Genomic DNA, 27,970 nt, shown 5'->3' with positions numbered 1-27,970 from the left:
ACTGAAGTTTCTGTTGGATCAGGTCTTTGCCCATACTGGAGTTGTCATGACTTTTCAAAGCACAATTTCAGGAGGAGTTTCACATGCTGTTAGGCCTCCTTGTGTAGTCAGGTTAGAAATGCTCTTTTTGGCTAGAACTCTTGCTATTCCTAACTGCTGAAGCCATCGTTTCTCTTTAAAGGCACTGAAAGAAAATAAGACAGTTTGTAAGGAAGTCCAATATTGTCTCTATTTATTACTGAAATGATAGAAATCTCCAGGTTGATTTTGGAGCTGTCGCTAGCTTATCTTGTCACACAAGGTAAGTTGTAAAAATAGAAAACAGGAATCTTTCTCAAACTAGTTCCTTGTGAAGCATTGGAAATATTTTACCAAGGCAATACTAGAAATTTAGCACCAACACCTAGAAACAGAAGACCACTCAATGTTATATAGAATTCTCTAGATAGAAACTTTTCTGTCTGTTCCCCCAGGCATCCTTATACATCATATATTCCCTGATGTGTCTCCCTCTCCTCCTTTTCCCCCATCACGAAAACACATTTTTTTCCATTGGTAAGATATTAAATACCCTTTTACCATAATGCAATGAGACTTTATGTTTTATGGTAGCTCTTCTCTGGCTATATACTAATAAAGACTTGCAGATTTAAATATGATCACTCCTACTTTGTAGGGTATAAATGTGATTTACTACAGAGGGGCCCTCTGAGAGTCTGTCCTTTGTCATCCTAGAAGGCCTTGCTTACTGATTGGTTCAACTCACATATCCTTGACTCCTAAATCCTAACCCACACTTCCAATTTCCACATCTTTTATCTTCTTCCTAAACCTGCCCCCTTTCAGTATTCCTGCTCTAACACAGTGACTTTGCTATCTCCTCACCATCTCTACACCTGGAAACTAACTTCCATTCCTCTTTCTCTCTCTGCTTCTACATCTAATTAGTGATCTAGTTTTGCAGATCATTCCTCAGAAGTATCTTTCATATTTGGATTTCCTCTTCTTCCCTACCTACTTCTGCTCTAGTCCAGGTTTTTATCATTCCTTGTTTCTCTTATTACAGCCTCCTAAATCTACAGTAGGCTTTCCACAGCTTCAGTAAGACTTCTTCCCAGTGACTCTTCCACACATCTCCACCAGATTTGTCTTCAAAAAGAAACATAAACTGCTTATATGACTTACCTGATAAAAACAAAAAGAAAAAACAAAAAAACTTCTGTGATCTTCCTACCTACTTCCTAATAAATGGACTCTCCACGTGGGCACACAAAGAGATCTCAGCGTAGGTGCAATTTGCCTAGTTAGTCTCACCTTCAGCCAGTTTCTCCCTCTCCCCTAAAATGCCTTTTTAGGGGAGTAAGTAAGTAAGGGAAGTAAGATCCACTTACTTCTTTGAAAACTAAATTTCTCTCTGACCCCTTCACAAAGCAGTGCCCTTGACCATGTTGCCACCACTACCTGGTTCCTTTTGTCTGATGAAATCCTTTAAATTTAAAGGGCATTCACTAAATCTATGAGAAGCAATTTTGCATTAAGTACTTTAGTGTTTCAAATATTTGAACTCTGTTCAAGTTTGCCTAACTCATCGTTAATGTTCTGGATTAACTCCTTGCTTTACCTTTGCATGTTTGCATTCTGCCTAGCACTTATTGGGACATAATAAGCACTTTAGAATGTTTTAAAAGTACATTGTTTGCTTTCTAAAGTGCATCTGTTGATAAAACTAATCAGTGTTTCTTTTCTTACGTTTACAGCCTGATTTTAAGATGGCTATGTGATTTTTTCAACCAATCAATTTCTAGTCTTTTTCTAGAATTTTAGAATATCTCTTTTTATGCATTCTGGTCAGAGCTGTATCACAAATTACAAAGATCGAAGTTGGCAAGCAGTTTCTTCATCTTCTATCAATCTGGTGCAGTCCTGAATTTTGTCAGTTTTAGAGCCCAAATTTCTGACCACTAGGTGGCAACAGTTTAGGGGAAATAAAGTAGAGCCAAACCAAAGACCAATGCAGAGAGGCAACGAAAACAATCTAGCCTTGTTTTGTTCTTTCCTTTTCATTATGTTGAGTAGGGGGAAAAGCTGCTCATAAACCTATATTTCTACTGTAATATTAGCATCCAATTATACCTTATAAGTAATGGATGGGACCTGAGATCTGATCAGAGTTGTGTTTTCAGTGAAATCTGATGACCAATATGCAAAAGTTTATCTTATGAAATGAATATGCCTGAAAAGTCCACTCCTGATACATCTGTTTCTGGCTTTAAATGTGACAATGGGTTACGTTTTAAACGACCTAAAATATTAATATCAACTCTATCACACTGTCCAGTATAGATCTTCCCCAACCAGTATGTCTTGCCCAGTAAGTCAACTGAAGTCTTCATAGTTGTTTCTTTTTTCCTTCCCCTTTCATCACCATCCAGTCTTCCATGACACTTTTGATGCCTCTCTCCCATACTTCAAGTTTCCCTCTTCTCCTTTTAATTATAATTAACAATTTCTTATTAATTAAAAAAAAAGAATAAGCAAGGGACCTTGCTATTTGATACAACTCTTTGCATGGTGTCTCCTTTCTTTCTGCAAGCCTGAGGAGTCAGGTGCTACACAGATTGGTCTGGCCGGTAAAATGGGTTTATTCAGTCCTAGACACAAGGCTAAGATGAGGTCCTTGAAGCCGGATACTGATGCACTGGAACAACCTGTACAACATTATATGGCATGGTAGGGCTTCATGAACCATTCCCTGCCCTAGACATGCCCTAGTAAAGGTTTGCCCTTGTATGTTTAAAAAGAAAACATTACCTGGCCACAGCTAAGCAGTAGATGGCGTTCTCCCTTGGAGTCTTACCACTGTGCTCCGAGAAACACACCAAGGAGGATTTGAGTAAAAAGTCCGCTTTGGGTGTTGCATAGTAAAAAGATGGGTGTGAGTAGCCCACTCTGGAAGCTGGGGGGAGAGGGACTTGAGGGAGATACGTATTTTTTATGAGCTTTTCTTTTTTCCTAGCTGTGGCAGTAATTTTTTTCTGATGCTGTTGTTGATTTCTTTGTAATTCAGAGAGTGTACTTGCATCTACCAGCGGAGGCAATTTCAAGGTTTGTTGTTTTGTGTCGTGCTGTGAATTTGCCAAAGGATTGACAGGTTTCCGGCTTGCAGTTTCTTCCCTGAGAGGCGGTAGCTTGGCCACGGTGCTTTGTGAATCCTCGCACCTAGCCTTGTACCAGCTCTTGGAGGTCATTTTTGGTGTGCTGAAACCATCCACCATCACTGTGTCTCCGACTTTTGCCCCAGAGACCCTTGCTCTGCAAAGCTGGCTTTTATTAAGGTTGTGACTCAGGGCTCTGAGGACCCATTGTTTTATTTTAATATAAATCCTCATGGGGACTGAAATTTTCGGAAAAGAAACTGTGGACCACATTTTACTTAATAAATACAATACACAGTCTTTATGCTTGTGTTTAAAGGCAATGGTCAGGGGAATTTGTCCTGCTGCATTTTTGCATTCCAGGCACAGCACGCTGCAGTGGACAAAGGCCTTCAGAATCAACAGTTGGCCCATTTCTGCAGCTGCATGAATGGGGCATTTAGAGACATCTGCATGAAGGGCTTCATGGCACCATGCTCGACAGGGGTGAACACCCACAGCCTCTTCGGGCTGCACACCCTGCTTCAGGGCCCATTCAGTGAGCTCAATGTACCCATAAAAGGCGGCGATGTACAGGGCTACCTTTTTCTGATACCTGAATGAATGAAATAAGTAGAGGTGAGTGTTTAGGAAGTCAGCAAATGGATAAATGTAGTTACACTAAATAACCACAAAGCATGCTAGTTAAAATGTTTATTTCTTCCTAACTTTTAAGTAAAAAATTTCAGAAAAGGCATATGGTAATATATAGGTTAACCTGCACAGGTCCTGGGTGGCTCAGTTGGTCAAACGTCTGCCTTCAGCTCAGGTCATGATCTCAGAGTCCTGGGATCGAGCCCCCTGCTTAGCGGGGAGTCTGCTTCTCCCTTTCCCTTTGCCTCTGTCCCCAGCCTCTGCACATGTTCTCTATCTCAAATAAATAAAGTCTTAAAAAAAATAAACTGCACAGGTCCTGCTTAGCCATATTATCCCACTATGCACAGGTAAATTGTTCAAAGTGCCTTTCTTAGAGTGGTTTTCTTTCTTATGAAACTCAGATGCTGAGGGAAAAATAATATATATATATATATATATATATATATATATATATATATAAAATATATATATATATTAATTTTTTTTTTTAAAGAGGGAGGGAAGGAGAGGGTGGAGGGGTAGGGGGAGAGGGAGAGAGAGAATCTTAAGCCCTGCACAGAACCTGACACAGGACTTGATCTCAGAACCCTGAGATCATGACCTGAGCTGAAATCAAAGAGTTGGACCCTAAATGACTGAGCCACCCAGGCACCCCTCAAGCTTTATATTAAGTGGGAAAGTTTTGGAAGACATCCAGCACGAAGAAATTTGAATGTTTTGTGTATTTGTTTGTTTTGTCTTTTCTAACAATAGTGTTTATTTTGGGCTTCTCAAAGTCTCTACTGCTATTCTCACTGAAACCACTAGGTTGCGCCCCCACCAGCACTACCACCAGTGCCGCAGTCTCCTAACTGGAGCTCCTCTTCTTCCCCTCAAATAACTTCCCACTGCAGTCGAAATCCTAACTCCCCACCTTGGCTTACAAGGCCTCTCACAATCTAATCTGGCCGCTGCCCCCATTCCCACAACCCCCCTTCCCTGTCAGTGCGCTAGAGCCACACTGGCCTTCCTGCTGTCCCTACAATACCCCATAAGGCATAAGCTGAATGACTGGTGCAGGCTGTTTGGAGAGATAAGAATCAGGGGGGCAAACCTAGATAGGGTCCCGCTAGGTATATAGTGATACAGATACAGGATATATTTGGGCCCGGCTCTCTGAACCCATCATAGAGACGGAGACAAGCTTGCCTGCTATCATCTGAAATCTACTGCAAATAAGCGACTCTCCTCTCACTGGTTACACTCTCACCACACCATCTTTCGATGTGCATGTGGGTTCCTGTGTAAGGAAGATGACCTGCCCAGAACATGTGGGTCTCTGGGACCTACAGTTAGATTAGAATTGTGGTGGTTAGATTATAACTAATTAGAGCGATTACATTAATACACTGGCATTTTGGTTCACACATGAGTTTTTGTCAAAATTCATTAATGCAAATCAGCATCTCTGGATGGGATCAGTTTTCTTGATTTGGGGAGAAGAGCCCCTCCTGGATGAACTAACTGGCCCTTGCTTTCATCCTTAGCACTGAAGTTATGAGAGCTAGAGGCACTCTTTCACCAAGATTTACTGATGCTCTTTCCCAAATGTATCTTTTTGTAGTTTGTTTTCTTAGCCCTACCTCTGCTGTCATTAGCCTAGTTCCAGCCACTGTCAACCTCATCACGGTCAACCTGTCTCCTGCCTGCCTCTTTTCCTCACACTGCAACCAGGGCCAACGTTCTAAAACTCAGATCTCATCCTGGCTTTTCTCTACCTTAAATATCTTCCCAACATTTAAAATATAAAGTCCAAATTCCTTTACATTCTTATGGGTAGCTGTAAGAGCTGGCCTCTTCTTATCCTTCTAGCCTCTGGCCACTAGCTCCCTCTCACTCAGTGATCTACCATGTGGAACTTGTTTCAGTTCCTTGAATCTGTTCTCTTGCCCCCCTGGGACTTTGTACATGTGGTTCCATCTGTTTGGGAATATCTTTTTTTTTTTTCTCCCTACCGTTTACTCAACCATTTAGATCTCATCAATTGCCTTTTTCAGGATACTTCACCTGAACCACACGTTCCCATATCACCTTGCACTATGTCCGTGTCCTAACACTTTCATACTGACTAGTAAGAGCAACAACACCTAACATTTATGTTCTGCTTACCATGTGCCAGTCCCCCTTCTAAATTCCTATGATTGCTACGTCATGCAATCTCTAAAGCAGTTCTATGAGATAGATGCAATTATTATTCCCTTTTTAGCAAAGAGGAAACTGAGATACAGGATGATTATATAACTTGCCCAAGTTTATACAACTAAACAGGGATGGGGCTTTGAATCTAGACAGAAGGATCCTGGAGTCTGCCCCTAAATATTTTGCAATTCTGCTTCTGCAAGAATCGGTTACTTGTTTTCTGTTTCCCCTGCTGGACTGCAAGGTTGCAGAAGGCAGGGGCCATATCTTGTTTTTTGCTATATACCTAGGATCTGGCATAGTACATGCTCAATAGGTATTTGCTGATTGGGTAGCAGAATAGAATAAAAGGAGCTTTTTAGTTTGTTCATGTGTATTTTCTGAACTGTTTGATATATTTTCCCTCTTTTTCCCCTCCTCCCTTTGTGCCTCTGTCCATTCTATTCATACATGCATGCGTGTGTGTGTGTGTGTGTGTGTGTGTGTGTGTGTGTGTGTGTTTAAGCATGATGAGAAATACGAATAGTGTGTGCAGGGAGATTTTAGGCTGGGAACTGATCACCAGAGCTGAAAAGGCCTGGAGCAGAGTGAGCACGTGGGCCTAGGTGGGTCAGCTGGGCTGTGTGCAGGAGTGCATGTTGGGGACAGGGCACACCCCTGCTGCTCATGCTCCTAAGATTTTATCAAAATGTTAAGTCAAGTGGAATGGTTAAGCATCTGAGCATTAGAGTTAAATTATTGGGATTCCACATCCAGTTGTGACCTGCCTAGCTGTGTGGCATTGGGCAGATTTCTTAATGTCGGTTTCCTTATCTGTAAAACATGATAAAAGAGTATTATCTTATAAAATTGTCATAAGTATAAGATTAGGTAACACAGTGTCATGTTAAAAGGTACTCAATAAATATGCACAATTTAAAGTACCAATGCAATACAACAATTTCTTTGGACTTAGAGCATGGAAAAAGGGAATTATTACTATCCCCAAATAGAAATTACTTTTAAAATATTGAATAATATGGGGCGCCTGGGTGGCTCAGTGGGTTAAAGCCTCTGCCTTCAGCTCAGGTCATGATCCCAGGGTCCTGGGATCGAGCCCCGCGTCAGGCTCTCTGCTCTGAGGGGAGCCTGCTTTCTCCTCTCTCTCTCTCTGCCTGCCTCTCTGCCTGCTTGTGATCTCTGTCTATCAAATAAATAAATAAAATCTTAAAAAAAATTGAATAATATGTAAAATTACAAAAGCTGGTTTTCTACTCTGTCACTTCTTAGAGCCCTTAGAGCTCTTGGTGCATGTGTGGGTTTCTGTAAAGCATGATTAAATCACCAGGAGGGAGCACTGTCCAAAAATACCAGTGAATTAAAACCGTAAGAGTAATGCAGCTTACACGTTAGGGATGCTGCTGATGGCAGAGTCATGCTAACATGACCGTGTGCTTCTCTGAGCCTACTGCCCACTGCCCCAGCCACAAGTGTATGGCAAAAGTAGGTACAAAAGCCTTGTATTAAAAGTTTGAAAAATTACTTGGCAGCTTACGAAGAGGGAGCTAGAATTTTCAGCCAATCAGTTAGCAATTAGTGCTTTTTAGAATAATTGAATATGAGGGTGGCAAGGTACTTATTCTGATAGGCTTCAAAAGTGTTGTGGAAACTCTGAGTTCCAAACCAAACTGAAGTCACTTGTTGAAATTGTTAGCATTTCTTGAGGAAAGTCTACCTGAACTGCCATCTGTCACCAAAGGCTGTCAGCCCTGGTGACATCTCTGCTATCTTATCCCAGCAAATATCTCAGTAAGAACATCTGCTTGAGACATTCTCAGTGGAACCAGATAGTGCAGCAACCCAGCCACAGAGTGAATTGCAGACTCAACATCCTATAGAAGTTTAGTAAAAAGTACTTAATTTAGCATTTGCCTTATCTCCGTACTTGAGTACTGGTCCTTCATTCGATAAATAGCGTTGCACTTTAAGTTTTTGTCCCAGAAGACAACCCATCAGAAATTCCTTCCATCCATCCCAGACATCCAAACGAAGTGTCGTGCCTGTGGACCAAGAGAGGTCGTTAATGGTTCCCGTCCCTCCCTGTGGTGTGGCAATCCATAAAACTTCTAAAGATAGCTTTTTCCAACCAGAGGCATAAGCTAGATGCAAACTGAAAAGTAACCTTGGAATAAGTAGACCGGGATGCTATTTTCAGCTTAAGCCTTCATCGACTTGAGAAGACTTTTAGGTTCTGTGCCCTTCCATTCCATTATAATGCTGAAATAGTTTCTGCAGTTATCTTAAAACAGTCCTGTGGACGTTGATTCCATGCTGATATATACATCACCATGTAAACTCAAACCTTTATGTTGGAAGAGGAAACTAAAGAAACTGGCAGGACCGATGGGCTTTTGGGACCTGTAGCTCACAAATGGGCTAAGGGTGGAGTTAAATGATCCTTTCGTGTTTTTTTGTTTTCAAAGATTTTATTTATTTATTTGATAGAGAGAGGGAGAGAGGGAGAGAGAGCATGAGCTGGGGGAGTGGCAGATAGAGGGACAGGGAGAAGCTGGCCCCCAAGGAGCAAGGTGCTCAATGTGGGACTCCATCCCAGGACCCTGGGACCATGACCTGAGCCGAAGGCAGATGCTTAACCAACTGAGCCACCCAGGCACCCCTGACCCTTTTGTTTTATCCATCGCAAGATAGCCATTGTGTGCAACAGCACAAAAGTAATATGTTCATTTCTGCCGGAGAATTTATCACTTACCCTCTCCTAGTCTGCCCTCTATGGCACCGCATTCCCTTTGTTCCTCAGGGTGGTGTTTTCAGGAATCTTCTTTCCTCAGCCTTCTCTTCTTTCTCTATGCATTCCCTCAGGATAAAACCCAGTCTCCTTCCTATCTGGCCTACCCTCACCTCGCACCTCCCTCCAGCCTGTCTCACTCACTCCATTCCAGCCACTCTGACGTTTCACCTGTCCTTCAGATACACCAAGTCCACTCCCATCGCAAGACCTGAGAACATACTTTCTTTTGCTTCAAAAGGTCTTCATTCTTTTCACAGGACAATGTCCTTCTTCAGTTTTCAATTCAAGCATTATGTCCTTACAGAAGACTGTTTTGGCCGCTACTGGCTCCTCCTACTCCATTATTCTTTATCCTATGACCTTACTTTAACTTCTTCCCAACTCCTATCATCAGTAATTGAAATCATTTTTCTTTTCGGAGATCTTTTTTTCATGTCTCCACTAAAAAAAAATCTCCTTCAAGACTTGCCACACAGGGACCACTGGATGGCTCAGTCGGTAGGCCTGAGTTCTGGGATGGAGCCCCACATTGGGTTCCCTGCTAGGCGGGAAGCCTGCTTTTCCCTCTCGTACTCTCCCTGCTTGTGTTCCCTCTCTCACTGTGTCTCTCTCTGTCAAGTAAATAGATAAAATCTTTAAAAAAAGAAAAAGAAAAAGAAAAGACTTGCCACACAGCCTGGCACTTGGTAAGTGCTCATTAAATACTCGTTGGCTGACTAATAGGCCATCTCAGTGACCCTACTGGCTTCACTGACCACCCACATGGCCTTCATTCCCAAGTCCAAACCTCCACTCCAGGCCTCTGCTCCAGCTCCAGATTCCACCTGCTGGGGACATCACCATCTAAGGGATTGCCCTATGACCCCATTGCTCTGAAAGGCAACTCATCATCTTTCATCTCAGTTGTGACCCCACTATCTTCCTTGTTATCTCAGCTAGAGATTTAAGAGTTGGTCCTCATCCTTCCCTTTCTTGTGCCCTATATCTGTACAATAGCTTAGGCCTGTAAAGTTTATCTCGTGAAGGTTTAAGAACCATTTCCTTGCCTCCATCTAACCAGCTCCACCCTCTTCCAGACCTCCATGATCTTTCACCTAAATCTACTTCTAGAAGCTACCACCAGCCAGCCTCCCCATCTCTTTCTTCTGGTTTCTGCTCAAATGTCACCTCCTCCTCTGGCTAACCATCTAAAATAGCCTCCCTCTATATTACCACATAACTCTGTTACCATGTCCTGTTTTTGTTTTTTATACTTTAGAGTTCTTAAAATTCTCTATTTTTCTGTTGATGCTTATGTTTCCCGCCAGACTGCAAACTTCAAGAGGTTAGGACATCTTGCTGCTCTTGCTCACAGTGTAATGCCCACTTTTCTCAATGGTGCTTGGCTCATGGTAAATAATCAGTAAATATTTGTTGAATGAAATTCTACCCTATTCCCCAAATCCATTTTGACCATGTACTGACCTCCTAACCCTTAGCAACCCAGAAGCTCTCCTGCACTTCTGGATACACATCAGGGTATTTCTGGCCTTCAGGCTTCTTCTTTTGCTGCTCTTTTGGTGTCTGAACTCTTGTGATTCTTCCCCCACACCCTCCTTCTAATAGTTTATGATGCAACATAAACTGGTATCACCTCCTCTGGGAAGCTCTTCTTAACTATGTCCTTGTTTCACCTCTGCAAATAGTTAAAGGAATCGCTCAACTGGCCACCATGGTGTATGTTGAAACTCTTGATCATTGAAAATAGATTTCTGGGGATGTCTGGATGGCTCTGTTGGTTGAGCTTCTACCTTAGGTGGGATTGAGTCCTGAATTGGGCTCCCTGCTTCACGGGGAACCTGCTTCTCCCTCTCCCTCTGCCTGTCACTCTCCCTGCTTGAGCTCTCTCTCTCCTTCCCTGTGTCAGATAAATACATAAATAAAATCTTAAAAAAAAAAAGGAAAATACATTTTTGTTTTGGAATTGCTAGTTTGTAAACACTAATAGAGGACTCTCTGAGCTCAAGCATCATGTCTCATCCAGTCTGTGGACTCTGTTCTAGTTATGCTTTTGGGTTGCAAGGAGGCCCTCAAGAAAATGGGGTTTATTATACTAAGACAGTGGCCAGATCTGCTGTGCATTAGGAACAAAGACACCTCTCCAGATGGGCAACTCCCCATCTCTCCCATGGGCTCTGGGATCTCTCTCTCTCTCAAGCCCTCTATATCTCTTTGTGTCTTCTTCCTTTCTCTGCTGACAGGCTGCCCTGCTACTCCCTTACAGTTTCTCTACTACTGTAAATGCAACATTGCTTTGCCACGACCCAATCTTTCTTCATGGCACCATGCATTTTCTGCCATACTGGTAACCAGTTTTATCTGTCTATATTTCTCAGTTTGAATTCACAAGACTAAAAATAATTAATAATAATAATATATTGAATATAAATAACTAATATTCACTGAATGCTTATTATATGCTCTACATTATTCTAAATACTTTACACAAATAAGCTAATTTAAAATTTACAACAGGGGTGCCTGGGTGGCTCAGTGGGTTAAAGCCTCTGCCTTCAGCTCGGGTCATGATCCCAGGGTCCTGGGATTGAGCCCCACATTGGGCTCTCTGCCCAGCAGGGAGCCTGCTTCCTCCTCTCTCTCTGCCTGCCTCTCTGCCTGTTTGTTCTCTCTCTGTGTCAAATAAATAAATAAATAAATAAATAAATAAATAAATAAATAAAAATCTTTAAAATTTACAACAGTCCTAAGTGTGGTTCATATTATTCTCTTCATTTGACAGTTGAAGAAACTGAGGCCCTATGAGATTAAGTGACTTGCCTGGGTTTTACATACCCAGTAAGGAGTGGAATCAGGAGTTGTATCTTGGCAATCTGGCTCTTGTGCCTACATTCTTATCCTTTATGTTATCTTTGTCTCCAAACATGAATTTAATTGGCTGATGTCATTGAACAATCTGTAGATTGGCTGGCTGCCTTTGAATCAATATGATGGCATTGGCAGTAGGACAAGGCTCAGACACATAGTAGGTTCATAATAAATACTTGCTGGTATTTACCATCCTTGACACCATAGATTTAGTTTCTCTAAAGTTTCTTGTTGTACTTAATTTTCTTATTTAAAGGTTTGGTTCCTGTGGGTAGCACTGGAAGCAAAGGTCTTTAAACACTGTTCAAATTGCATTTATTTCATCTCTTGATTTAAAAGTGATTTGCTGTTTGTAGTTTACCATAAAATTTACCCACAGATGAGTATTGAAAAGCTTGCTTGGCACTGTACCCCAGCCTCCTTTGTCTTCCACAGCTGGGGCCACACAGCCTCCATTTTGAAGAACCAGCCAAGCTTTAGGCCCAGAGAATAATCTTAATTCCACTGAGAGGGAATATGTTAAGATTCCAGGCTCAGGTGGGAAGTTGGTGTTCCTGTTCATCCTGCTTGGATATTGTTCCAGTTCTACTAACTTGCCCGATTCCTCCTGACCAAGCCCCCACCTAGTGCCCCAGAATATGAGTGCCTGTATCCTACTCTACCTTTTGGGTTTCAGAACTGAGGTCCATCTGTTCTCTGAGCCTGGAACTGAAGTTCCTGCTCTGAACCCCAATCTCTGGGGTTAGATTTCTGTTACATGTTGTCAGAGCCTCTGATGTCAACAACCAGCTTATCTAGTTTTTCACCTCTTATGTCATTTATTTATTTATTCATTTGCTACCTTGATGCTATGCTATGATTCACCCACCAGGTCCCTGCTGGATCTCCCTGTGGTTACCCTCTGCTTTCCTGCCTTTAGCTGCAGACTGATCTGTCTGCCTATCCCGGAGCTCCCACCAGCAGTACTTATTTGAGACTAACTTCCCTCTTCCTGGCCCCTCTGCCCTTCCCTGAGTGGTCGTCTAGACTCAGGATCTCAGCTCTTCCTAGCTCAACCTGTCCACTGTTGATGAACCCTGATTTTGAAAACTACAGAGAAGCCTATATGATTTAAATCCTCATCAGCAGTAGAACACCTCCCATCAAGCTCTGTATTTTATTCTGCTTTAATACCCTATCTGGGAGCAATTGTTACAGGTTTTGTAACTATTAATTTCAGTTCCTTGCAATGAAGCAGTCCTAATTCCTCAAAGAACAAAGGTAATAATGGCTGGTTTTTCTCTTAATGTTCAACCTTTAAAATTTTATTTTTAAAGATTTTATTTATTTATTTTTGTGAAAGAGAGAGAGAAAAAAAGAGAATGAGCACAAGCAGGGAGGGAGGGTCAGAGGGAGAAACTCCAATGAGCAGGGAGCCTGATGTAGGATTCAATCCCAGGACCCTGGGATCATGACCTGAGCCAAAGGCAGACACTTAACCAACTGAGCCACCCAGACGCCCTATCCAGAGAACGTCTAAGCACATTAACCAGCACTATTTATTGAATAATACTTCCATCCCAATTGGTTTGTAATGCCTCTTTGTCACATGTTAAATTCCTTCGTAAGCTTAGGAGTTCTGTTGGAAAATAGAAATTTACTTGAAAAATGGTGGGGTGCCTGGGTGGCTCAGTGGGTTAATGGTCATGATCTCAATGATCAGGTCATGATCTCAGGGTCCTGGGATCGAGTCCCGTGTCAGGCTCTCTGCTCAGCAGGGAGCCTGCTTCCCTCTCTCTCTCTCTCTCTCTCTCTGCCTGCCTCTCCGTCTACTTGTGATCTCTATGTCAAATAAATAAATAAAATCTTAAAAAAAAAAAGAAAGAAAAATGGTACATTGCTCCAGAAAATACAGTTAAAATCTATAACTGAATGAAAGTAGAACTAATGAGACTTAAGCTTCAGGACCTTTCACTACATGAGTTTTTTAATTCTCTACTCTTAATTTTGGATTTTTTTTTTTTAAAGAAGACCCCCCAAAATTGTATATATCTACAAACCCTGGATCTGCTCACTTTCTGCTTGCAAACCCATCACCGTGGCAAGCCATGCAGGAAAGCAGGTATGAGCAACAGTGTGCATTCTAGGGAGTTGTTTGCAACCTCTCCCCATGTGGTCCCTCTATCCCTGGGGGCATACATACTTTGAGGTCAATATTTGCCTATCTGATATGGAAATCATTTCTCTGGTGTGGGTTTCCCCTAATGAGAAACAAAACAAAACATTGATCAGAACTTAGAGTGCCAATAAAAGTAGATATTGATAAAAGCATTCTGGGTTGGCACTATAAATTGTTGGAAAGAACCCAATCCTGAGTGTGTGATTACCGTTTCTTAGCAATATGACCTTGAGCAGGTCACTTAACTTCTCTGAGCCTGTTTCCTCACTTGTAAAAGGAATTAAAACAGCATGGTAGATCTCCAAGGGGCCTAAGGACTGGTAGAAGGGCCTTGGAGTCAGCTGAGATTTCAGGGTCTGAACTCCCAGGACTCTGCCCACAGATTGATTGTGATTGCTCATTCTGGCCATGAATCATGCCATGAGTCATTTACCATTGGGGTATACCAGTGGCAGCATTCTGTAAAGGGAAGTCATTCATTCATTCACTCATTTGTTAGGCACACCTTGTTCCAGAAAGGATTAATGTCAGTTTTCAAGCATATAGATAATATGGACAGAGTAACTAGCAGACAAACATGTAGATAAGCAAGAGGAAAGCAAAAGGCAGGATAGAGATTTAAGAACATGAAATGAGGCTAAAATGAACATTTGTCCCATATGCAGTGGTATAAGAAAAAGGTGTGTGTGTGTGTGTTGGACCTATATGATGTGCCACTAAGCCCCAAGTCACAAAATCACATGTAGTAGGGAATGTTTAGCTTTGATAAATTCTTGACAAGTTAATCATTAAATATTCTACCACCAAAAAAAAATTCCCTTTATCCTCTTATTACTCATCTTCTTAATCCCTGCAATCTTTCTGTCTCCATCCACTTTATTAAAACTACTCTCTCTGGGTTCACCAATGACTTTTAAGCCAAATCAAAAGGTTTTTCTCAGACATTGTCTTTGGTCTTTTACCAGCATGGTAAAAACTCTCTCTCCTTTGTCATCTGTGACAATGCAAAGTCCCACCTTTTCTCCCACCTCTGACAGCTTTACATGTCTCATTTTCTGACTCCTATTAGCTGTCTACTTGCCCTGACTTCAGCATGTCCTGACTACTGGCCCTTGGCCCTTGACATGTCCCTCTCTATATAGACTCTCAAAGCAAAGCACCTCTCATAGGGCTTAGTCCCTGACTCCATGGCAGGACACCTACAGCAACATCTACTAACCGAACTCACCACTAAGCCCTCACTCCATGTTTGTCGTGGAGGAGAATCGGAAGACGTCAGTTGAACTTACAGCTTTGCCACTAATTAGCAGAGTAACTTTTAGAGAAAGCACACATTCTCTGCCTTTCTTTAAAGTTTAAGCCCCAAAGTATAAGTTCCTTTTCCCAATTTCACCACCACAGTCCTAGTGTCAGAGACTTGGTGCTTCCCTCTTAAATGTGATTCAGCCTGACATCCTGTCTCTAATTTCTGGGTTTCTCAGATTTGCCTCTCTCTTCCATTGCTGGTGGAGCTAGTTAATACTGGGATTCTCAAAAGTGCCCGTTGGCATAACACCTTGCTTTTCCTAACTCCTTTCTGTATTTTATGCTGCTTGCTGCCTGATTAAACTTCTGCTAAACACTTCTTTTCCAGAATGTGCATAGCTCTTGTTGCCAGCATGTGAAGCCTGTGCTCTGTTGCCTCACCCCTAAGACCCTTCTCAATCTGATCCCAGTTGTGTTTCTGATTGGTCTCAGTGAGTCTCCTCTGCTTTTCAGAAGTCTCCTGATGTTTGTCTTCCCTGGATTAAGCCCATGTTCATGAACCTGTGGCTTGTGTTTTTCTCCTGGTTTAGAAGCCTGGAATGTCTTCCCTTTCATATGACCATATTTCCCACCTCTTTGTGTGCTCATACCCAGCATTCTCCAGAATGCTTTCCTTAAGCCCTTCAGCCTTCATTGAGCTGACTTACTATTAGAACTAAGTATATGTGCAGGCCTTATTTCTACCACCTTGTCATGAATGCTCAGAATGCAGAGGCAGTTCTGTGTGTTTTTATATGAGCTAATATATGTAGTGACTAGCTGAGCTACATAAGTCTTTGATTTTCAATATGAGCTTGACTGCTTCTCAGAGAACTTCTAATTTTCCACTGCTTTTGGAGAGGGGTCAAGTTTCAAATCCTGATAGTACCAGGGATGACTCATTGACTGGGAAAGGGAGAAATTGGAAGGTAGGCTGATCAAGAACCTCTTTACCCTCTAGTTAAAAAAAGGTGGACTGGCTGCTTGAGGAATGATAAGGATGCTTTAGGCAAAGATATGAAGCCAACCAAAGACTTTTCCTCCCTTCTCCTTGAGGCTCTTCTTTCCTTGCCTTTCCTCCTATGCCCTGTGCTCATGGTGGCCAAAGCAGTCTACTCTGGTCATGCTTGAGCCCCTAACCTGACATTTGAAAACCCTCATTCCTAGAGGGTCATTTTAGGAAGCCTGTGTGTTGTCCTTCACACACCCTTAACCATCTGGAACATTTTTGTTTTCTTTACATCTGTAAAAATTTGGGGTTGGGTGAAGCCATTTCTAAATTGTCTTCTAGCTCTAGCTGTAAACTGTTACATCATGATCTGAGCAGCATAGGCCTAAAGAGCTGTCACCTGAATTTTTTTTTATGTATTCTTTTGTGTTTCATTAAAAAACTAGATCATAAATTGCTTGAGAACAAATGCCTCTTGTGTGTCCTTACTCACATAAGTCCCCACCATGTTCTGGGCAGGGCTGATTCCCTGGCAAGCATGCAAAACAGTATGTGCTTTACTGTGAGGTACCGTGGGGACAAATCCTAGAACATCACTTCCTTTGATCAAAAACAGGGATGATAAATGATGTCAAAGTTTTGAGAGCCTCAATTAAAAATATCATGAAAGAATAAGCAGATATAATAGGAGAAGTAACAGTAAATGCAAATTTAGCAGTGTAAAAAGCAAACCTGCTTAACTCAACAATGTTTACAAACCCGACTATAAATTGGGAGAACTCAAATTCCATTGCAACAAATGTGACAGCACATTACCTTAATGTCTGCTGATTGTCAGCAAAGATTCATTCACCTTAAGCAAGAATCTCTATAAAGTTTGAACCATTTTCCTATAGGGTTGAAACAATCAGACAGTCCTTTGAGTTTGTTTTAATGGTGTATGGCTACAGCAGACACAACGTGGAAGTAGAATATTTAAAGAAAGGTTGTAATCTGCTGATCAGGGATGAATGCCAACTCACTAATCTGTCCATCGGGGATACTGTACAGTAGCCACTTGCACTATTTAAAATATTAATATAACCAACAGTGTTTTAAAATGAGATTGCATAAAGCAAGCTCAGGACAGTGTGTGTATCATACGCTACCACTGTGTTCAAAGGAAGAAAAAGGATATGTACTTGAACTTGCTTCTGTGTATTCTTGCAATATATTTTGAAAGAGAAAAACATAAACTGGTCTGAGTCTTGCTCTTCTAGCCTGAGGATATTAACCAGTTATCCTGCTTTGAGTAAAGAGAACAAGACATGGCAGGTCTATGGGACATTTCTTATTTGTTAGTCTAAAGACCCAGATACCAGAGAGGGGCATGTATCATTTACATCCCCACTGAGGTTTCAGAAGTTTTAGTTTGGAAGGAACTCCTCCATTTTTTGCCCGTCTGGTACCAAAGAACCATAGTGCTGAGCAGTAGCTGGTATTGAATATGGTGGGCAGTACCGATGTCTATCTGGTAGTCCCTCAGGGTGTTGCAATCATACATCTCCAGTCCTTCTGGGGTCCGGAGACAGAAGACACTCACAGGGAAGCCACATCTCAGAGCTACCAGGGTTCTCAGATCAGACACTTTTTGACCAAGAAGGGAAATGTTCTCCATCATTGGCATTGTCTCTTGGGTCACAGCATTAAACACATAGAGAGTTGGCTTATCTTCTTCCTAAGGGAAAAGAAAAAGAGGAAACTCAGGAATAAGCACTGTCTAGGGGTTGAAACAAGGGAAAACATTTGGAGGATGGCTCTGAGTGCCTCTAACTCCCACGACATGGGGGCTAAGGATGAAAGCGAAGGCCGGCTATGTTCCCGACTCCTGGTCTGACTCCTGTTCTTCCGTCCTGAGACTATTAAGGAGTCCTCCTGCTTTGAGAAAAATGAAGGAGACTTGGCAGGGCTTTGCAACATTTCTTCTTAGTCTGCAGACCCAGAAACACAAGAGGAGTGTTGATAATTATATCCACACTGCACTTATGGAGGTGTTCGTTGAGAAACAACTCTACCATCATGCTGGGCTCTGATTTGGAAGTACTATGGTTTCTAAACCCTCAGTCAATTTTTAAAATCCTTTCTGAGAGGTTATCTCTGGGGAGTGGAACTGAGTTCAATGTTGTAGGGGGGATGTTTTACTTAGCATTTTATGCTTTTCATTTTCCGTATGGTGTAACCTAAAAAGTGTGTATTTACTTTTACTGTTTAAAAAGGGAAGTTCTAAATATAAGTGATAAAAATTTCCCCTTTTTTTTTCTTTTGCAATATAAATAGGAAAGCAAGTGAAACTGATACATCTCAAGTCAAGTTCAAATGGAAAGTTTGGGAAAAATATTAATCTTCCTGTTAACAACAGATGGATCAAGACACACCAAAACTAGAAACATGGCAAACCAGGAAAATGGGAAGGGGGCAGAGAGGAGAAGACTATTAACATTTTCAGTTTTCGAACCAAAAAAATGAAACTGCATGTACTTCCTCTTCATCGGATTCAGGGCAATCATGTTTGTCTTCAGTGGCCTCTTGTCGGCTTGGCAGACATATGTGCTCGGAGCCGTCCCTGTCATGTGGGAGTCTTGGAGAGGCGCCGTAAGCAAGACTCACAAGTGGGCATCAGGCCTCTGGGTTTTCGGATCTGGGGTGGGGGGCGTTCCTAGCCAGTCATTTTTCTCTTGTTCAGCTCTATTCCATCCTCCCCCTTTCTCCTATCAAAATTTGCCTCCAGATTCCCCCAGGAGTCCCTCCCTGCTTCAGAATTGTAATACATTACATTCATTCCCCTCCTCCCAGATCACACATTGCCATAACATAATCAACATGCAGATCTCTTTGAAAGAGCCTTTAAAGAGTAATGAATGTTACAGCTGCAGTTTAGGCTGCGGTGCTTTGATCTGGGGCCCATTTCAGTGACTCACGTCGCCAAAAGCAGGTTCTGGCCCTCTGCTTCCTGAGTCTAAAGTGCTTAGGACAGTTTTTCTCAACAGCTTCTCATAAACTCACTCAATAAAAATTGGAAGGACATAGGATTCACTCTTTCCCTTTCAATATGCTTGCGCTTTCCTATGGCTCCATTAAAGTCCATCCTAAATCCATGTGGTATTTATAAGCAGGAAGAAATCCTTCAAAAACTAAATAAAAAGATAGCGGGTTGGATAAAATTATATTTTAGGCAATAGCTTTTCCTTATTTCTTTGATGGTTACTCTGATTTCTTGTTAGCCCTTAGTACGGATACTAATTTATACTTAAAATTAAATGTGTAATGTGCAAACAAAGTAGCAAAGGCCCAAGTCACTCTTCATAGCGAACCAGTAACTACATGATGTTAAAAAAGTAAGTTCAAAAGGAGCTTCTCAGAATACGAATAAACATAAGCATCTATAATTAGGTATACATAAAACTCTTAAACAAGTAATAAGGGAGAACTACAAAACATATGGGAATGTTTAGATGAAACCGATAGTGCAAGTAAGAAAATATATTTGTTATTAATGAAGTTATGTTCTTAAATTGCAAGAAAATTAGCACCTACAGAGTTTATTCTTTTTTTTTTTTTTTTTAAGCCCCCAGGAACTTCCCAGGCCCACTTAATTCATGATGTATCTGGAACATAGTTCCCTTTCTACTATTTTAACTCTTTTTATCCACCATTTTATAAACCTCACTTTTGTGAGAAAATGCATTTTAAGTTCTAATGAGGCACACCAATTGGGAGACATTTCTTCGTGTTGGTTATTTGGAGAGGGAGCACGTTGATGGGGATTAACAGCAACTTGTCAACTCACCTTATGCACATAATAAAAGGCATCTCTCTATCTATGTGATACCTCTCCTCACATATTCTAAATAAGGAACACTGGTAGCTATACTAAAGGAAGCCAGATGTTAGTAAATAAATAATACCATCAAAAATCATCATTGAAGGGGCGCCTGGGTGGCTCAGTCGGTTAAGCGGCTGCCTTCGGCTCAGGTCATGATCCCAGGGTCCTGAGATCGAGCCCCACATTGGGCTCCCTGCTCAGTGGAGATCCTCCTTCTCCCTCTCCTTCTGCCTGCCTCTCTGCCTACTTGTGCTCTCTCTCTCTGTCAAATAAATAAATAAAATCTTTTTAAAAAAATCATCATTGAAAATACATAAAATTAGGCTTTCCCCTTTACAAATAAACCAAGAAATCATGGTAGGAGGTACATGTCTTACTTTTTTTTTTTTTTTGGCTTGTGACTGAATTGTATTGTTCGAGCACGGTTTATTTCGGAGTGCTTTTTTATTATTAACATATAATGTATTATTTGTATCAGGGGTACAGGTCTGTGATTCATCAGTCTTTTTGTTGTTGTTGTGTGTGTGTATATATATATATATATTTTTTTAAATTAACATATAATGTATTGTTTGCCCCAGGGGTGCAAGTCTATGAATCATCAGGCTTAAACATTTCATAGCACTCACCCTAACACATATATAACTACCCAATATCCATAACCCAGCCTATCCCTACCTCCCCACCATCCAGCAACCCTCAGTTCGTTTTGTGAGATTGAGTCTCTTATGTTTTTGTCTCCCTCCCGATCTCATCTTGTTTAATTTTTTCCTTCCCTAGTCCCCATGACCCCGCCCTGACTCTCAAATTCCTCATATCAGAGAGATCATATGGTAATTGTCTTTCTCTGATTGACTTATTTCGCTTAGTATAATACCCTCTAGTTCCATCCATGTCATTGCAATTGACAGGATTTCATTTCTTGATGGCTGCATAATATTCCATTGTGCGTGTGTGTGTGTGTGTGTGTGTGTGTGTGTACCACATCTTCTTTATCCATTCATCTGTTGATGGACATCCAGGCTCTTTCCATAGTTTGGCTATTGTGGACATTGCTGCTATAAACATTGAGGTGCAGGTGCCTCTTTGGATCACTACATTTCTATCTTTGGGGTAAATACCCTGCAGTGCAGTTGCTGGGTCATAGGGTAGCTCTATATTCAACTTTTTGAGCAACCTCCATACTGTTTTACAGAGTGGCTGCACCAGCTTGCATTCCCACCAACAGTGTAGGAGGGTTCCCCTTTCTCTGCATCTTCGCCAACATCTGCCATTTCCTGACTTGTTAATTTTAGCCATCCTGACTGGTGGGAGGTGGTATCTCACTGTGGTTTTGATTTTTATTTCCCTGATACCAAGAGATGTTGAGCAATTTTTGATGTGTCTGTTGGCCATCTGGATGTCTTCTTTGCAGAAATGTCTGTTCCTGTCCTCTGCCCATTTCTTGATTGGATTATTTGTTCTTTGGGTGTTGAGTTTGATAAGTTCTTTATAGATTTCAATACTAGCCCCTGATCTGATATGTCATTTGTGAATATCTTCTTCCATTCTGTTGGTTGTCTTTTGGTTTTTGTTGACTATTTCCTTTGCTGTGCAAAAGCTTTTGATCTTAATGAAGTCCCAATAGTTCATTTTTGCCCTTGCTTCCCTTGCCTTTGGTGATGTTTCTAGGAAGAAGTTCCTGTGGCTGAGGTCGAAGAGGTTGCTGCCTGTATTCTCCTCAAGGATTTTGATGGATTCCTGTCTCACATTGAGGTCTTTCATCCATTTTGAGTCTATTTTCGTGTGTAGTGTAAGGAAATGGCCCAGTTTCATTCTTCTGCATGTGGTTGTCCAATTTTCCCAACACCATCTGTTGAAGAGACTATCTTTTTTCCATTGGACGTTATTTCCTGCTTTGTTGAAGATTAGTAGACCATAGAGAGTTGAGGGTCCATTTGTGGGTTCTCTATTCTGCTCCATTGATCTATGTGTCTGTTTTTGTGCCAGTACCATACTGTCTTGATGATTACAGCTTTGTAATAGAGCCTAAAGTCCAGAACTGTGATGCTCCCAGCTTTGGTTTCCTTTTTAAACATTCCTCTGGCTATCTGGGGTCTTTTCTGGTTCCATATAAATTTTAGGATTATTTATTCCATTTCTTTGAAAAAAGTTGATGGTATTTTGATAGGGATTGCATTAAATGTGTAGTTTGCTCTAGGTAACGTAGACATTTTAATAATATTTGTTCTTCTAATTCTCGAGCATGGAATGTTTTTCCATTTCTTTGTGTCTTCCTCAATTTCTTTCATGAGTGCTTTATAGTTTTCTGAGTCCAGATCCTTTGCCTTTTTGGTTAGGTTTATTCCTAGGTATATTATGGTTTTGGATGCAATTGTAAATGGGATCAACTCCTTAATTACTCTTTCTTCTGTCTCATTGTTGGTGTTTAGAAATGCGACTGATTTCTGTGCATTGATTTTATATCCTGCTACTTTGCTGAATTCCTGTATGAGTTCTAGCAGTTTTAGGGTAGAGTCTTCTGGGTTTTCCATGTAAAGTATCATATCATCTTCAAAAAGTGAGAGTTTGACTTCTTTGCTGATTTGGATGCCTTTTATTTCTTTTTGTTGTCTGATTGATGAGGCTAGGACTTCTAGTACTATGTTGAGCAACTGTGGTGATAGTAGACAACCCTGTTGTCTTCCTGACCTTAGGGGAGAAGCTCTCAGTTTTTCCCCATTGAGAATGTTATTTGCTGTGGGTTTTTCATAGATGGCTTTGATGATATTGAGGTATGTAACCTCTTTCCCTACTTTGTGAAGAGTTTTGATCAAGAAAGGATGCTGTACTTCATCAAATGCTTTTTCTGCATCTATTGAGAGGGTCATATGGTTCTTGTCCTTTCTTTCATTAATGTGGTGTATCACGTTGATTGATTTGTGGATATTGAAAAAAACTTGCAGCCCAGGAATAAACCCCACTTCGTTGTGGCAAATAATCCTTTTGATGTACTGTTGGATCCTATTGGCTAGTATTTTGGTGAGAATTTTCGCATTCATGTTCATCAGAGATATTGGTCTGCAATTCTCCTTTTTGGTGGGGTCTTTGTCTGGTTTTGGGATCAAGGCAATGCTGGCCTCATAAAAAGAGTTTGGAAGTTTTCCTTCCATTTCTATGTTTTGTAACAATTTCAGAAGAATAGGTATTAATTCTCTTTAAGTGTTTGGTAGAATTCCCTGGGGAAGCCATCTGGCCCTGGGCTCTTGTTTGTTGGGAGATTTTTTATTACTGCTTCAATTTCCTTGCTGGTTATGGATCTGTTCAGGTTTTCTGTTTCTTCCTGGTTCAGTTTTGGTAGTTTCTATGTCTCTAGGAATGCATCCATTTCTTCCAGATTGTCAAATTTGTCGGCATATAGTTGCTCTTAATATGTTCTTATAATTGTTTGTATAATTTGTTTGGCAAATTTTTAAACTTCACAAAAGCATGTTGTTTACATCTTGATATGTCTAAGTTGTGCAAAATAAATGAAGAGACTAGCTTTCCAAGATTCTCAGAAGGTAGAACTAACTGCATGAAAGTAGCATAGTTAAATAGGAAAGGTACTACTTAAATTTGTATATATCTAATTATGCAATAAAGCAACAATATGACTTAGAATGCAGCCTTTTGTTACATAAAATAGATTAGATAGCTTAGAACTGGTCTGACTGCATTCTCTGAGGCATGGGATATTTTCACGAAGTATTTTTGTCATTATAATCCCATTTTAGACTACTATTATCCATAGTTAGTAAATAGTGTGGAATTTTGAAATAGGCCTCTTTTTATCATTTAATCTAAACAGGAATTAAGTCAGGATGAAAAACCAGTATTTATGGTCTTTGCAGGTAATTTTCTTCCTTCAGATTCAAGATACTGTTTTTCTTCCCAAAACCAGTTATATGAAATTTTCTAAATGTGTTTCTACTGGAGAAGGTGAAGATTAAGATCACTAAGATTTCCACGGAACATGAACGTTTTTATTTAAACCCTGTGTGTTGGCCAGTTCTGTGATGCGTAATTATATTCTGCCTCTCTTGAGTAAACCCATTTTACCTCTATACCCTATTTTTTTCCACTGAGAGTTTAAACTCCAGGGAAAGGTCAGAGTTTAGTGCAAAGATAGCTTGCACCACGGTGATAGATGATGTTTTATTGGCAGAATTTATGGAATATTTTTATAAGTAAAACTATGAAATATGTTGCTTCTGGGGAGGGAAACTGGGGGCCAGAGGTGGGAGGAAGACTTTTTACTGTATATACTTTTTATATCTTTTGTCATCTATGTGAATATTCAAAAATAAATAAAAGTTAGAATTTTAAATTAAGGGAAAGAAAGCCAGTGCTGAATTAAATAATAGTATACTATTCATACTCTTAACACACATTATGTACATCCCTGAATAGCTGTGGCTCAATCCCATCCCTCTAGCTGCTCAAATATCAGTAATAAACTTGTGCCACTATCTCTAGGTAAGCAAGCAACAAAGTCTCAAACATCATTATTGGCACTGAAAAATTCCAGGATATTTTAAAGAGTTTATCCTATACAGTACCAAAAACATGGTATATAAATATATTTAAATACATAAGGAAAGACATTTAAGAAATAAGATAAAAAAAAAAGAAATGAGATGGAATTTAGTCTGCCTAAAGGAGTATTATACTATAATTTTCTTAGTGTCAGAAGGAGAAAAGAAGAAATCAGAGTTGTCTTATTTATCTTTTTGATAATTAAACATTCTTCAAGAATACAATAATAATACATGAATAAATGCTCATAAAACATTACAAACACATGTACAAATATGTTATTTTTTATTTACTTAAATGGAATCACACAATGCTAATTTTTCTGTGTCCTGTTTTTACTAGTTAGTAATAACTATTTTAGATTTTTTTGAAACATAGACTTCCCACTTAGTCAATCAATGAAATATATTAAAAAACAAAAAAAGTTAGCTTTGGCTATCATAAAAATTTTTTTAATACTAAAATGAGAAAATCAGTGCCCCATTTAGCAGACAATGTGTACTTAGTTACTTGGTTCCTTGAGTCTCATGTTTTCGTATAGAATAAAGAACTAGTATTGAATAACGTTTCTTCCCTAGAAATCAATGCTTAAACTCTTTAGGTCACCTGTGTCCTTAAAAAATTGTCAGAAATTTAAAAAAAAAAACAAAAGAAGAAGAAATTTTCAGAAATTAAGGATCCTCCGCCCAGAAAATCTCTAGGCACATAATTTTGCGTATTTTGTAATTTTAGGGTTTCGTAAAGTTCTTAAAACCCATGCAGGGACCCCCAATTAAAAACCACTAATTAAGGACACTATAAATGGAAAAGGCTGTCTCCAGGTGTAGGTATGTACACCTAATTCATGAATGACTACTCTGGCTGAATTTGGATGTAGAAATTGCCCTTTCATTCTTATTGTTGCTGAGAATTTCTTACCTCTCCTCACTCCCCTGCTCTTAATCCATTGGGGACCCAAGGAAGTGATTGAATTTTCTTTCAACATCAATATTTCAGATCCACCCCTGCCCTCATTCCAGTATTGGTTCATGAGATGTTCTGGGATGACAGTTTGGGGCAGCAACAGGGGGACAGAGGAAGGAAGGGAGATAAGGAGTTAACAAGGGAAACTCCCTCTAGTCTCTACACCTTACTTCCCGGTACATCAGAAATTGTGCATAAGACCAGTTAGACAAATGGAAGAGAGGAGAAAACAAGAAGAGAAAACTTCTTCCTAAGTTATGAAATGACTTTTGTTGAATTATCCACAACTTTATTCAAAATGAGGTAGATATCTAGAACAATTGTTATTCTGATCATCATACCTTAACAAAGCATTTGAGAGTTGAACCAAAAGATATTCCAACATCAGCAAGACTCCAGCTGTCCTTTAGGGCTGCTCCAGCATATATTAGCTCCAGATACCACCTGCCTTGTTCATCTTCAGAGAGAGGAATGTGGAAATAATCCTTAAAAATCAATAGCATATTATGAAAACAGTATATCTCGATGTTACTAGACTCCCAGTAATATAATCTCTCTTCTTTTACATTTTTTTTCCACTGAGCATTATAAAAGTGTTTTGGACAGATGAAGAAGTATGAGGCAGGGGTTCTTAACTTGGAGCCTATAGACCTCTCCAGAAGGTTATGAATAGGGTTTAGATGGGAAAAAACTATGTTTTGTTTTTATTAACTCTGAATGAAACTGAGATCTTCTTTCAATTATGTATGTAGGCAACAAACTAAAGAAGCAGTAGTTGGCTATACCTATGACTTCATCACCAATAGAAATCACAGATTATTTTTATATCATTATAGTTGTTGCAAAAATCTCAAAATATACTGATCACTACTTTGAAATTATAAGTTATTAGATGCATTGCTAAAATTTGATAAGGTGTTAAAATAAAGAAGCCCACATGTACTATATCACAAATTTGTTTTTTAATGTTTGAAAATTATTTTCCAATATAGTTGGTTTTCTTTTCTTTGTATGTATTTTATTGTACACATTTGAAGACATTCTGAGGAGTCTATACTTCACCAGACTGCCAAAGGGATTCAAGACATAGAAAGATTAAGAGCCTCTGTGTTAGAAGATCTAGGTTTCAGTAATCACAGTAATCTCTTTTAACTAATGTAACTGTGATTCAATAAATGCACCTTACTAGATGGGAATAATCATCTCCAAGTTAAATACCATCTGATAGTCAAGACCTAAATATTTGTCTTAATTTCCTGTATTATTTCCTTATGAGAACGCTACTGAATCCAAATTATTTCTTATTCCAGTTCTGTAATTGTAGGTAAGCTGGTCAACCTCTCTGAGCTTCAGTCTCCCTGGATGCAAAATGAGGCTGTAGTTCAGGGTTATTTGAAGTCCTCTCCACCTCCAAAATCTTTGTATCTTTACAGTTGCTCACTCACCAAATGTACCATCCAACAACCAGCATGCTCTACTTAGCTAGTTTAGAGTTAATGTCATGTTTTTGTCCTTTTATGAAGAACAAAAGGACAGTGCACAACCCACACACTTCATAAGGAGAAGTCAAAAATTTTTTTCCTGATAATTTACTGACTCAGTTTGCTTCCTGTCTAACACCTCCATGGTTACTATCTTCTTATCAAACTGTTGTATAAGCAAATAATGATATTTTCAAATAGTTTTAGTTTCCTCTTTGCTGAAAATGTATCTAATAGTACCTCTACCCCATGTATAGTTTAAAGCCATGGCGTAGTTAAAATTAGTAGACATCTTAGTGGCCTGGGGACAAAGTACATACCTTTATCATCAGCTTGACAGCTTCCACAGTTTCATCTGTTGCAACATCAAATGGTTCAAAAGATCCCTCAAAGGCTATGAAAATTCTCATTCTCTCATGAAACAAAACAAAGCAAGCAAGCAAACAAACAAAAAACTCCAATCCTACAACTTTTTTAAAGAATTGGGTAGCTGGAAAAATTCTATTTCACAATTATGGACAAAGATTATGGCCAGAGGCAGCTGTTTCCATCTAGCTTGAAAGTTGAGCTGAGAGAATGTGAAGAGACAAGTCCTGCTACCTGAGTACTGGGCAACACAGACAGCAGCTGTACTGGCGGAAATGTTTTCCCCGCCAATGGCAGGCAACAGCCCCTTGTTCCTATAGTACAGAAGTACAGAAGCTAGCAAACTTGACAATGGTTGGGGCAAGTGTGAACAAGCACCAAACAAGTATTGCAGAAAGGCCACACATGGGGTGCCTGGGTGGTTCAGTGGGTTAAGTCCTCTGCATTCGGCTCGGGTCATGATCCCAGGGTCCTGGGATCGAGCCCCGCATCGGGCTCTCTGCTCAGCGGGGAGCCTGCTTCCCTCTCTCTCTGCCTCTCTGCCTACTTGTGATCTCTGTTTGTCAAATAAATAAAATCTTAAAAAAAAAAAGTTATAAAAAAAAAAAAGAAAGGCCACACATAAATTATACTTTTGTGATGTGACCATCATCCAGGGACTCTTGAATCTCTACTCACTCAGTGCAGCTGACTGAAGGACCCTTCAAAATAGAGATGTGATTGGAATG

General features: G+C 40.2%; 1 protein-coding gene across 1 annotated transcript; it reads right to left on the bottom strand.

Annotated features, from left to right (window-relative positions):
• Nucleotides 1-54: 54 nt before the first annotated feature.
• LOC111152368 (ankyrin repeat and ubiquitin domain containing 1) lies at nucleotides 55-27,894 on the bottom strand. Its single transcript, XM_022510886.1, has 7 exons — nucleotides 27,864-27,894; nucleotides 27,197-27,656; nucleotides 25,737-25,880; nucleotides 17,514-17,730; nucleotides 7,894-8,008; nucleotides 2,812-3,750; nucleotides 55-184 (listed from the first exon to the last, which is right to left on the bottom strand). The coding sequence occupies exons 2-7, from the start codon at nucleotides 27,284-27,286 to the stop codon at nucleotides 55-57; spliced, it is 1,635 nt and encodes a 544-aa protein (XP_022366594.1). The 5' UTR covers nucleotides 27,287-27,656; nucleotides 27,864-27,894.
• Nucleotides 27,895-27,970: the final 76 nt, after the last annotated feature.

The sequence above is a fragment of the Enhydra lutris genome, unplaced genomic scaffold, assembly GCF_002288905.1.
Source record: "Enhydra lutris kenyoni isolate GAN:26980312 unplaced genomic scaffold, ASM228890v2 scaffoldscaffold2, whole genome shotgun sequence".
Taxonomy (NCBI): Eukaryota; Metazoa; Chordata; class Mammalia; order Carnivora; family Mustelidae; genus Enhydra; species Enhydra lutris.
Note: the sequence above shows the minus strand (reverse complement) of the source record. Positions and strands in the feature narration are given on the sequence as shown.